Here is a 13554-nt window from a genome sequence, read left to right as displayed (position 1 = left end):
TTTACATTTTTTTATATTGGTGAAGTGGCCAGACTTTCAGTGGAAAGTGTCTAAGTAACTCGGCACATAAAACCAAAACCATCCAGATGACAAGTGAGAAAATATGCTTAATTGTAATTTGAGCGAACTGATCTTTTTAAAGGCATGTTCTAACATTTTGGAAAATACGCTGTTTGATGTCTTAACAGATTTCAGATGAAAAGAGAGTAAATCTGTGCCCTCAGTATAGAGAGTGATTCAGTCGGTGTTTAGCGTAGCGTAGGACAGAATTGAAGATAGTGGGGAACTTTGGAGTCTTCATTCTGGTTGCTGGTTTCCCAAATAAGGAGAGACCGCCGCAGCAGTCACTGTAAACCAGGACAGCTATACAATGCTAGGAATAATATTTATGCTACTTATGTCACTTATGTACAGTCTGTGCCATTGGCAATGTAAACATTACATATACAATAAATCTAGAGTCAACCTCCCTTTCCTACTCCCTCACAGACACTGCTATAGTTGTGAGGACCCTAATTGAGATAATACTTTCCCTAGCGTCTAACCCTAACCTAACCCCAGGTCTTAACATTCAAAAGGCAAAGGCATTTTGAAGAAGGGAGTGTCCTCACTCTCAAGGGCTTCCACTCAAACTGGTCCCAGCAAAGATAGATGCACAACAGCACACACACACCATCATGTGATTAGAGCTGGGAGGCAGCAGTATCCGGTACATTCATCTGAACAGGGCCAATTCTCAGCCTCATACCCATATGTTAAGTACTTGTGTGTGTGTGTGTGTGTGTGTGTGTGTACCTGTGTATGTGTTTGTGTGTGTGTGTGTGTGTGTGTGTGTGTGTGTGTGAGGAAGAGAGAGTGGAATAAGTGTAGTAGTTGTACTGGTTGAGCTACCTGACATCCCAACCCCCACTCTTGCACCATGTGTCATGCACAGTGCTGGAGGTTTTGACTCCATGCAACTGTCACACATTACATCCCTGCTGACAGTAGGAACTATGATTTCCGTTTGACTGTCTGTCAGTGTGTGGATGTGTAGTGACGTTGATGGTGCATTTTCAGTATTGAACAAAGTATTAGTGTTACTAGTACATTTGCTACATGTATTGATTATTTCTTTCATTATAGCGAAAGAAATAATACCTTTTAATTCCAAAATATAATTAGAATGTTATTTGTGCCGATATAACCCTTGGATGATTTGAAAGCTTAGTACAGAAAAACATGTTTTGACAAACAATACAGTTATTGGATTTATGTACTATTAAACACAAGTTTGGAGTTTTTGGAGTGTAAACTTCCCCATACCAAATAAACAGCAGGATAGAGCTGCTGTTGTTACTGTAAACTCTAACATAGTATTAGCCAGTTCTGGCATTTTTACCATTTTCTGACATTTTATCTCTTGAACAATTAACTGAAAAGATAATTGAGAGTGAAATTGATCATTAAAATAATTGTCATTTGCAGCTCTAAGTGCCACTGCAAATGCGGATACTGCTACTGTCACATAAGGTATTGTATCTACACTGCTGTAGGGATGGATGGATGGAAAGATGGATGGAAGGATGGATGGAAGGATGGATGGATGGATGGATGGATGGATGGATGGATGGATGGATGGTACAGTGGTTGGTGACATCGGAGGTGAGATCACATTTTTCCAACTGCCAAACAACGTGCCAAGGATTGTGGGAATTCATCACATTCCATCACTCCCTGTCACTTCCCTCTGCCCCCCCACACACACACACACACACACACACACTTCTCTACATCCAAAGATAGATGGATCACAGCCTGTACTGGAACAGCTGTCCTGTCATGCCAGTGGCGCTCTCTCTTTCTCTCTCTTTCACACATAATGGTTTTATATATAGACACTAAGCACATTACTGTGATGTAACACACTCTAAATGGCTGTTGAGAGGCCAGAATGCTGAACAAATGTCAAAAAGGTCAACAGCATCAACACTAAACATCAACACCAGGACTTCCTCTGAGTTAAAATTCAGTCATTCTTTTGAGCAGACTTGAAAAAAGTATGTTCCCTCATTTTACCTGGTATTTTATTTGAATCTTGAAATCACAAATCCTATATTACGAGTATGAAAGCAGTTACATAAGTGATAAAGAAATTCAATGGAGGCTTTTATGCATTTGACAAATTCCGATGAGTTTTAAGCATTTTGTTTGGGTTCAAGGGCTGTAAAGTTATTTCTTGTTATAAAACAATGACAGTGTTCGCAGAAAAACAGTAGTGATGAACTAATGCAATATGAGACTTTTCCAGGAAATCTACAACCGTTGGTTCTGCAGCCATTTAAGAACGACGGGTGTGACTGAGAAAGATAGTTTAAGATAGTTAAGACACTTCTTATCTCTCTGTGCAGCTACCAGCTGATTCTGCAATACTCTCCTCTATGTTAAACTGGGGGGTTCAGCTAAACAATAGATAGTCGATAATTCTGCAGACAGATGCACTTTGTAAGCACATTTCTTACCTCATTAAAAAACAGTATAGTCACCTCCAAGGTTGAGGCCTGTAAGACCTCAGATGCTTTTCAGTTCGAGTGGAATCATCCTTCCCCAACATGAAGCCACAGTTATTTGTGATTTGATTAACAACAGACTTAACCACTGTAGAGTGCTGAGGAAAATAAAACTATAGATCGAGAGAGAGTCTCTGTCAGATCTTGCATCAGTATAAATGGTTTTGTTTTGATTATACTTTTATTATACTTGACAACAGAATGGCTTAACCACTGTAGGAAGCTAAAATACTATAGATAGACAATACAGCAAAGTGAAAGAGCAGCGAGAGACTAAATAAGATTGTTCTCCCAACAATAAAAATGTTAATGTTCTTGTTAAATAAAAAAAAACCCTTCCCATGTCGAACTCACCAGAAATGCTTTCAGCCACAAATTACATTTTAAAACAACAAAGGACCTGGCTGCTGTGCTTGGTTTTTGAAGTGGGCAAAGCCAAGGTAGTGTAATAATTTCATTTTAAGCAAAGTGGCTTTGTGTTTGATACTCTCGCCTCACAGCGAGAAGGTCCTGGTTTCAAACCCCATCAGGGCGGACTGAAATCCTTTTCAGGTTGCCATGTTTCCTCCCACACCAAAATACATGAATTTTTAAGTAGGTGTTGGGAGTAGCTTCTTCTGCAAGACTGGAGTTGTCCCCGGGTCCTGTACTGTTGCCACCTGCTCCTAAACAGAACAGAGATAAATTTAGTTCTTTCTTCATTGAAATGAATAAAGTGTAACTTAGGTAGAGGGAATCCTCTGACATATTGGGAAAAATCCTTCTTTCTTAGCTTGCCAGGTGTTGGATAAAGAAATCATACAGTTGAATCCCTGTTCCTTCAGTAGAGAGATTGGTCCAGGATGTGTTTAGCATAGCTTGTCACAAAGACTGGAAGCAAGCAGAAACTGCTAGCCTCCATCACAGAGGAGAAATACACACCTCTCTATGCATCTCATTCATTTGACCTCACAGCACACAGATGTCAATGAGCTTCTAACATTCATCATTCATCTTTCATTTTACAAGTAAATGTAGCTGAAATCACAGCCCAGTGGTTGTCTTTAACTCATTTGCACGGTAATTTTGTCAGACAACGTTGCAGTTATAAAATCAGGATTTTAGCAGTGCAGAGCAGCAGCTTGGAAATGGCTTTGAAGTGACTGCTGGTTAACATGTGGTCTAAATGGGCCATGTTTCAGTCACTATTTCATACTTGTTCCGGTTTCTTATAACAGAATCAGAGAAATATGTAAGTGAGAACAGCTTTATAGGGAATTTGTCTGTATTAAATGACTGTATATGTGAGCACAGAGAGTAGGAGAGAAGCAAAAAGATAAAGGGCTATCCAGCCACATACCAGGTTTTGACCTAGTCTTGTTTCAATTCAAAACTCACCAAGATACTGTATGTACACGTGCACACACACACACACACACACACACACACACAGGCACACACACGCACACACAAACACAGCTGTTGTGTTTTGGATTTAGATAACGATCATCTCTCTAACAACTTTTCCCCCTGCAGATTTGATCAGATATGTTTAACATTCAGCCAGTAAAATGTGTGTGTTCAGCTGAAGTGCAGACAGACTGGATAACAGGAAGAACAAGACTCTAGTTGTTGAATGCAATCAAACACACAACTACACACAGTGGACATGAAAAAGATCCTTTTGATGACTAACTGCCACTTGTTGAATGATGTTGTTGTTTGCCCTGTGGCCAGTGTGCGTTGTGTGTGTGTGTCTTGTGTCTTGTGTATTTACCCCCTCTCCTGATTCCATACTCCCTCTGTCACACACATATATATACTCTTTTAACACGCACACACACACGCACACTTTCTCACCCAGCTTGGCAGCACAGTGACCGAATCCTAATTACATCTTATAGCTCTGTTGCTGTGGTGTCGAATTCCTTCACGTTTCCCTTTAACACAGAAGAATAATACAGCATTTACTAGGAGTCAAAGGCTGACAAAGGAGTGTTGAAGAGGTGGCCATTATAGAATTGAGGAGAGGAGAAGGAGGAAAAAAGAGGGAAGGAGGAGAAGAGGGAGATAGAGCAGGATAAACAGAAACCCATAAACCGGCAGGGCTGAAAACATCCCATTAATGAAAGCTATTTTCTTTTTACGATATTGATGCAATGATCAAAATTGAGCACACAGTGTTAATCAATCACAGTTTCTGGCCAATTCAATCAACTTAAATCTCTTTGAGCTTTCAGCCAATACTCATTAAGAACTCCTCTTTATTTTGATACACAGATTCTGATGCTGAAATGTCCTTTCTCTGATCTGCTTGACACTGAGACAGAGGGAGCAAACTGATGTCCTTTTGGTTTAAGTGGTAATCCGCGAGATCCATGTATCTTCATAATTTATCTCCAGATTTACTGCTCGGTTCTCACTGCTGTGTGTTTCTGCATTGCTCCTCCCAGAGATTGCCTGCCAATCAAGCATTCCTTTGATTTTCTCTGGATGAAATCTATGTCCCATGTGTTTAATCCCCCATTAACTACACCACCAGTCTGTGTAGTGAGTTAAGTGTACTGGCCACAATCAAAGTTGCACAACCACTGCAAAAGAAATGGCTGTAAGACTATTGCTACCTGCCAAAACCCTACACTGTCAACATTAGTATATTCTATAGTGTTATTTTATATAATAGAATTATTAACATTTATATCAGCAAATGGAGAAGATTTTATGAACCCGTAATTAGCTTGGACCACTAACTGGGACACTGGGTATCAAAATTACATAGTATTCAAAGGATTGTTACCAAAATTATGAGAGATTCACAATTATTAGAATATGATTAGGAGGAGAGTGGCTGTTAGATAAAACAAAGAAGAGATGGAAAAGGGGGGAACCTAAAGAATGACAAAAAAAGAGATTGAGGCCTGTAAGAGGAATTAGTACAAGGGGAACTATTAGGAACTTTTGAAACGAGATAATCTGACAGCGAGTACAGGAAGTGTAAAGAGAGAAGAAGAAACACACACACACACACACACACACACACACACACACACACACACACACACACACACATATTAAAACATGAATTGGAGCATGGTGGAGCTCAGGGAGCTATGGGATAGAATAAGAGTGGGCAGTACAGAGGGGCATTGTGGGACTCAGCTGCACAGTGGCACTGGTTCAAAAAGACACACAAACACACACGTGCATACACACACACATACAAACATACATTCATACTCTGGCATACAGACACACAATAAATAGACAGAATTACAACTTGTGTGTGGAGAGATTTTCTAGATGAGCAGTTAGACACGAATTGCACAAGTGTGAATGAAACAGACACTGGACACACACAACACAAAGATAAGCATGCACACAACCACTCACATATTAATTGTAAAAATATGAATTATGCAGATGCACAGTCAAATAAATCCACTCTCTCAAGCAGGGATTACACCAGAGCCACAGTTGCTGTTAAGACTTCTCCCCACACGGCATACGAAATATACTGTCATATATATATTAAAATTAACGTTGTGATAGAATAAACCATGATGAACAAGTTCTGATGCAAACTTGATTTTTATATCTTTGTGGCTGTATGTGTGAAATGAATGAGATTCTTTCCGTGTTTAGAGACAGCAAGTTGAGGAACAGTCGACTAACTGAGGACTTTTTTTTCATTATTAAATAAAAGTTGACTCTTTTCAATCGTGGTGGGATGCTGCAAAACATTGTTTAAGTCATTAGGGCTCAGAAATGACCAAGTCCTATTATTACCAAGTCATACTGTGATTGAATGGACCCACCTTTCACCTTTTTTTCCATATAGTCAAATGGAAGCAGCTGGCAGGCTACAATAAGATGATGTGGTTGAAGGCCAAGTTTGAAGATGGGTGTGGTCCGACCCGTGATTACTGAGTACTCAAGTAATAATGTAGTAATGACTATTGAGTGCTCATGGGTTGGAAGTTCAGCATGTTGATGGGCTTCGTGGCTGCTGTGATCCCATCACAAGATGGTCTCTAGTTTAGATTTTGAGAAGTACAAAGTCCATAGTTGTTATTTAGTAAAATGATTGTGAATAATAAATCAATAAAGCCTACACTAATTGTTAACATAAAAGCAAAATCTCTTAAATCACCAGATACTAAAGATCTCTCTCATCCCACTAGATTAGATCGCTAAAGGTTAATAGAGTCTAAGTACATGTAAGAGCTACTGAGTGACTGATTTAACCCAGGCGTTTTTTTCTCAAACTTGATATATCCATTTAGAATCATTAAACTTTCATATCATCACATCTAATATTCCTTTTAGAAAAAAAAACCCCTCATATTTAGCTTCACTTGAGCCAAAGAAATCAGTTTGAAACTAAAATGGATACGTATTAAAGCACATGACCTCTTTAATCTGCACTTTTTTTAAATCTTTATCTTTTTTTTAATAACCAAAAGTCACTGATTGTGTTTGATACAGCTGGTGAACATCTGTCCAGTTAAGTATTTTTTTTATTTTCAGTCTGGGTCTGCTAATTAGCTGCTTACATGTGGTGACCTGTGGTTTTCGTTTCCAGACAGTTGTCTCATGTTCAGTGTTATTGACAGTATCTTACTGTTACAGTATCAGTGTTACCTTTTTGTCACCTGAAGTCACTCTAAACTTTTACAACTGTACCAAAATCACCAATCATCAGAGTGTATTCTGCCAAAAATTGTGTAGAGCTGAAACAATATGTTAATTGTTCAGTTGATTGATAGAAAATTTATCTTCAACTATTGTGATAATCATTTTAGTAATTTTTTAAGTAAAAAGGCAGAAAGTTTCCCTTTTTCAGCTTCTTAAATGTAAGGATTTGTTACATTTCTCTTTTTCAAATCATTATAAACTGAATATCTCAGGCTGAAACCCTCAGATATCTAGATAGGTTTTTTTGTGTAGGACCTACAGACATGGGAAGATGTCACCTTGGGCTTAAGTGATTTAAAAAAAAAAAAAAAAAATTTCCAACATTTTATAGATCACACAATTAATAAATTAATTGAGAAAACAATCGAGAGATTAATCAATATAGAAAATAATCATTTGTTGCAGCCCTAAAATTGTCCACTAAACTCAGCCGAATGACTGCAATACAATAGTTAAAAATACCTATATACACTATTATATTAACAAAGAGACTGTTGTCATGGAAAAGGAACAAATGATACTGCGTGTAATTCAGCATAAAAAGACTTGTTACCAGATACTAATGTAAGCCTGTATATGGCTCTTAATATGAGGTTAATGCCGTTTTTACCTCTGCATATTTCCTAAAAGTCTTTAGGTATTATTTCTGGGTCAAAAATCCCATCCTAAATGTCCACTGCCCAAGCTACAAAGATGATCACCGTGGTATAATGTTGATTCTCACTGTGTTCTTTGTTTCCCCAAAACACAGTAGAAAACAGGTTTTACTTCATCTGTGTTAAATGTTTTGCCATCAGGACATTAAACCTGGATCTAGAAAATTAGCTGTGTTTCTGTAACACACCCTCTTTCTTCCTGTACCAGCACATTATGCTGTTTGAACGACAAATAGCATAATGCTGCTTAATTCAGTGTCATTACATACAGTTACCAAAATGGATCAAAAATGGAAACTAACTATAAATAAAGTGAAAAATATAACAAATAGGTCTCTGTGTAAATTGACTCTCACTACTACTCCAAAGGCAGTGTTTTACATTTGTTGTACTTGCCTCCTAAAACAGTCATTCAGATTTTGAGTACTTTACTAACATATCAGATGGGATTTTTTTTAACTGCAGTTTTCATATCAGACCTCAGGGAATTTAGTTTGACTCTTTGACATTACAGACTTTTTAATGAATTAATGCCTGCGGGGGGAAATAATCAGACTTTCATAAGATCACATAATGTATAAATAATCAGCCAGAGTGGTATTAATTATCTTTTCGGCTTTATTAGTTTAAAAAAAAAAAACATCCCCTGTGCACACTGAGTTGTACATGCAGAAGGTTCCTGCTGACTAGAAGGCACACTTCACGGGCTCAGTTAAAATAAGAGCCTTTAAACTGGTCCTGTTTGCTCTGGCAGGATTCCTAGGACATTTCTGATACCCCACAATGATATAAAACAGAGCCAAGATTCTATCTTTTACCTGAACAGAGATTAGCAACATAAAAAGTAATCTCCTGAGCAATATCCCATGATTTAAGGTTATTGCAGTCAGCACTGGTGACATAAGATCTGTTTACTGCATGAGTTGCTCATAACACCAACTTATGTACTTTATTTGAGAGAATAATATCCATCATGCATACACATCACTTAGAATACGACTTATACTCATTGCATTATAGATTTATCTGCTTGTTTTTTTTGTTTATTTGTGTCCCTGCGCACACAGTAGAGGATACAGGGAAGCTCCCAGTTGTGCGTTTCAGCAACTATGTGAGTGTGAAGTAAAATGTTAAGAGGGGTAACGCTGACTCGGAAGATGTGTACCAAATCGGCTCTCTTGGACAAATAAAGGTGGTCATGTAAACAAACACAAGGCAAAATAATTTCAGCCCCGATCTTTTCAGGTTACGAGATTATTGTCAAATCTGACAACGATCGCTAAAAAGTGCACAAAATAATCATCACATTTGGAAGTTGTGAAAGTGACCTACAGAATATGATGAAAAACAGTTTAACAGTGTGTATGTTTTTATTTATTAAGTATGTCTTTTTGCCACATGTCAATTTTCTTATATATAGCTTGGGGAAAATCTTGAGCAATCTTGAAACTTAATAAACTAAATTACCCATAAGGAATTGCATTGCCTCTGAAGTTCCAAAAGTTTAATTCCAGAAAAATGACTGCTTGCCCTATTCAATGAAATACTTTTGGGGAAAAATGTATTGTGAGGCACACTGAGCTGAACTCCTTTTCCTCCACTCCTCGCTCTTTACCTTCTCAGGTGGCGAAGGACGTGTCCATCCGTCTCCACAGCCAGCTGGACAGCGTGGAGAAGAAGAGGAGTCGTCTGGAGAAGGAGAACGAGGAGCTGAGGGTCCGACTGCAGGACCTGGAGGTCGCCAAACAGGTCCTGCAGCAGGAGATTGACAAGGTAGGATCAAAATATCTGTGCCCTGTAGAGCCTGGCCAGGGGCGGCCAAAGTGCTTTCAGAAGGGCTAGCTGGCTTACTGAATGGGGTAGATGATGTTCGTCATCATGGCTGTTAGTGCATATATGAATTCTTTGCTCTACCAAATGGCTCGGTGAAGAGGTGCCTTTAAGGTTCTTTAACAACAGGCTGATATCATATTGCTTCAGAGCTGGATAAAACTGTCACTACCTGTTTTCTGTGTTTCAGTATGAAATGAGATAAGCTACACTGTACTATTCCTCACAATAAAGAGCTTATACTTGTCTCCTCTTACCCACAGAAGTCATCCACTTCTGGGCTATTTAGTAAACCTTTCCTGTTGAAGCAGACTACTAGTGTAAGTTCAGTTTATAGTGTCTTCTTGAGTTTGGAATTAAGTTAAAATATCAGCTAAACACTGAGGTTCAGGCAGATCCTTATTTAGCCCGTCGTCATTTTGGCCCTTTGATGAAAACAGTGTTTACTGTGCTCACTTGGCCTGGGAGCCTCAGAAGAGCCAGTCTCTGTTCTCATCGAGCGTTAACTTTGTTTCTGCCACTCTGCTGCCACTGCAGGGACACCTAAGTGTAGCCTGTAAAGCACTGTAATGAAAAGGAAGACTAAAATTTGATGTCAGGGCCAGCTGAAGTGAAAATAAACAAAAAAGAGTAGGCATTGCAGTCCTTTTGAAAATGAAATAAATAAAAACAAATTGATGTTGCAGCCTTCACTCTGAGTGAAGCAAGACTGACCTCTTCACTGTGTCCCGAATGCGTCTTTCTGAGCAGTCTAATCCGAGTAAAAAGCAAAAAAAAAAAAAAATGAGGCCCCATCTTGCCATCCTTTCCTTTCTCTTGCTTTGCTCATTGTCTCTTTTCCCTAATGTCTGATGGTCTGATGGTCATGGCCTTGGCCCACAACCAGTCCCCTGATGTGGGTCAGGCTTGGATGGATGGCTGGGTCGCTGGCAGTGCATCTGAGTCTGTCTGCTCCGCTCTGGCTGGACTGTGTGTTCCCTCGATACAATTGCCAGTTTGCTGTTTGTGGATCGCCGGGATGTTCAATGTTTCACAATGCTGACTTAGCCTTAGCTAAGTGGATGAGAGGAGAGTTGAATGCAGACTACTTTGTTGCCTTTCTTGTTCATCAGCGAGTGTGAAATGGAGTGTGTGGCAGATTGGTGCTATGTCCACAGTGATATGGGTCTTGTACCTGGCTGTCTTGGTGAATTTGCCAGTTCTCATTCCAACCATAGCTTTGGTTTGTGACCAAAAGAATGAGATTTTTCCCCACTGTCAAGGGCCCAAAACACTAATATAATCACTCCAACTGCCAGTTACCTAACATTTTCTGTGCACAGAATTAACAGGACTTTTAATTGCAGAAGCCTGGATGCCCAAAATAAAACCCTCAATAATTCCCATTTTGCAATTTTCAGAATTAACTAGTCCATCAAGATACCAGATGTATTGAAGTAGAAATTGTTGAATTTCCTTTAGAAATGTACAAAGTGTATACAAATGCTCGTACCTTATGTGAACAGTATGAGCTGACATATTTAGCTGCTGTTCACTGACCAGATGACTGCCATGCTGAGGGGTTCTCTGTCTGTTTGCTGACTGCCTGAGTAACATGGTTTATTAAGCTGTGTTTGGGTCTGTTACGCTAGAGTTACGCTAACCCTGCAGAGAGGGGAATTCTTCACATAGCTGATATGATTCAGGGAACTGTGAGTGTGTGCTCATCCATACAGGAATGTCTCACTCATCTGTGTCTCACCTTTGATTGTACAATATAAACAGGCGAATTCATGTGCAAGTGAGAAACTGAAAAAAAAAAGAGAAAAAAACGGAAACTAGACCTTTGGAGAGAGAGAGTACACACGATAAAGCTAAAAGTGAGTGTAAAGCAGACTGGACACAAAGGCACTTAACCACATAGACAATGAAGGCTTTGGTGACTCACAGGTGCAAAGGAGGTTTGTAAATTATTGATTGTGTTCTGGTCGCGGCTGCAGCCTCCAGTCTGTACTAATATTGATGCTCTTTAAAAAGCAGAGCTATGCGGTATACTGGCTAGACCTTTACTGTGCTGCTGCAGGCTTTCGATATATTACTGGATACTGGAGAGGTATCAGTGTCTGCAAACTAAACCAGTCTTAATTCTTTATATACAGAAAGAGAAACAGCTCCAGTAATCTCATTTAGAAACACCACAAACTATATATATATATATATATATATATATATATATATATATATATATATATATATATATATATATATATATTTTATATATATTTTATATATATATATATTTTATATATATTTTATATATATATAAATTTTATATAAATTTTATATATATATTTTATATATATATAAATTTTATATATATATTTTATATATATATAAATTTTATATATATATATATATATATATATATATATATATATATTTTATATATATATAATATATATTCTGTGGATATAAACATTGCTAGCTTAGTGTATTACTAACAAGGTCTATGTTGTGCATTTTTATCATAACATACAAAATTCTCAGCTCTCTCCGATTAATCTGCATATGTTTAAAAGCTGCCGTCTACCTTAAATTTGTTACACTGTTATCTCACTAGTAGCTAGTAATGGCTAAAGCTGTAAACTGTTGTCGCTGTTGCCTGCTCCACATTAGCACATTAATAGCACCGTGTTAGCTCCTGCTATACCCTTGTGCTAGGTGTATGTATGACAACACAAGGTGCATTTACCACCTGCTTTACCAGTGACAGAACTTTTAAAAAACAAAATAATGTGAACTAAAGGTTAATGCCCCCCAAAACAAACATTTAGGTTATTATTAAAGGTGAAAATTTATTTTTAACTTAAGAAAAAATAACAGCAATACTCACAGAATGACAAAGGGTGTTTGCTGCCAAGCTGTCTCCCCCGTGGCACTTTCATAATGAACTTAAGTATAGCATTTTATCTATTCATTTATTTTATTCATTTATTTTTTAGAAAGACGCTGCACATTTCCTTTTCCGTGCCAAATTTCATACAGGTTACAGCACCGTTAGCCCCCAGTCAGTCCAGGGGCTAGCACAGCGAATGTCATTTGCACGTCCTTCCGATATGTGCTGACTGAAGCTTGATGACAAAGTGAGTATTCGCATTCTTGGTCGCTAAATAGAAAATAATTTAATACAATTAATTCTCTCTCTGTCTCTGTCTTCACTCTCATGACTGATCTTTTTGGTGGAGCACGCTGTACCCCGCCAGAGCAGGGTTGTATAAAATTGGATTGTGCGACTATACTAATATACTACCTTCCTCCTTTATGTGCTCTCTGAAGACCCCTTTAAAGGTTAGCACAGTCCAGGCAGTTTAGAACTGGTCATTAGTGTGAATTCACACATGCATATTTATCACACACTCAGACCAACACACACGTGTCTATTGTTTACCACCCATTGATTAAAGAAACAATCAACGCAATTAAGTCAAACAAGGAGAAGTGAAATGTTCCCTCTCTTCTTAATTTTCTCTGTCCTATTCTCCATTTCTCCCATCCCTCCCTGACAGACTAACACCGCCTGCCCCATCCTCCATCTGTCCCTCACTCCCTCCATCTCATTCTCCCCATTTATTATCTCCTTCCATTCTTTCTCCCTCCCTCTCTTCTCTCCTGCTGCTCCAATCGAGACACAGAGGAATGCTGATGCGGGGATTTTTTTTATCCCGTCTCCCTCCTCTTTTGACATATCTCTCCTCTGTCTGTCTCCTCCTCCGCCTGTCCTCCCCCTCCTGCATCGCCCTCTCCCTCCTCCATACCAAATCCTTTATCCCCCCCCCCCAATCTCTCTCACTTCGTTTCTGCTGCCA

General features: G+C 38.7%; 1 protein-coding gene across 4 annotated transcripts in view; it reads left to right on the top strand.

The window, feature by feature from the left end:
- soga1 (suppressor of glucose, autophagy associated 1) overlaps positions 1 to 13554 on the top strand; it is a 105740-nt gene that overhangs the window by 12804 nt on the left and 79382 nt on the right. For all 4 annotated transcript variants that reach the window (XM_040152348.1, XM_040152347.1, XM_040152346.1 and 1 more), the window contains exon 4: positions 9503 to 9652. In XM_040152348.1, coding sequence (XP_040008282.1) covers positions 9503 to 9652 — 150 coding nt within the window. The remainder of the gene's footprint in view (positions 1 to 9502; positions 9653 to 13554) is intronic.

This window comes from Xiphias gladius, chromosome 18 (genome assembly GCF_016859285.1).
Source record: "Xiphias gladius isolate SHS-SW01 ecotype Sanya breed wild chromosome 18, ASM1685928v1, whole genome shotgun sequence".
Taxonomy (NCBI): domain Eukaryota; kingdom Metazoa; phylum Chordata; class Actinopteri; order Istiophoriformes; family Xiphiidae; genus Xiphias; species Xiphias gladius.
This window is presented reverse-complemented; position numbering and strand designations above follow the sequence as displayed.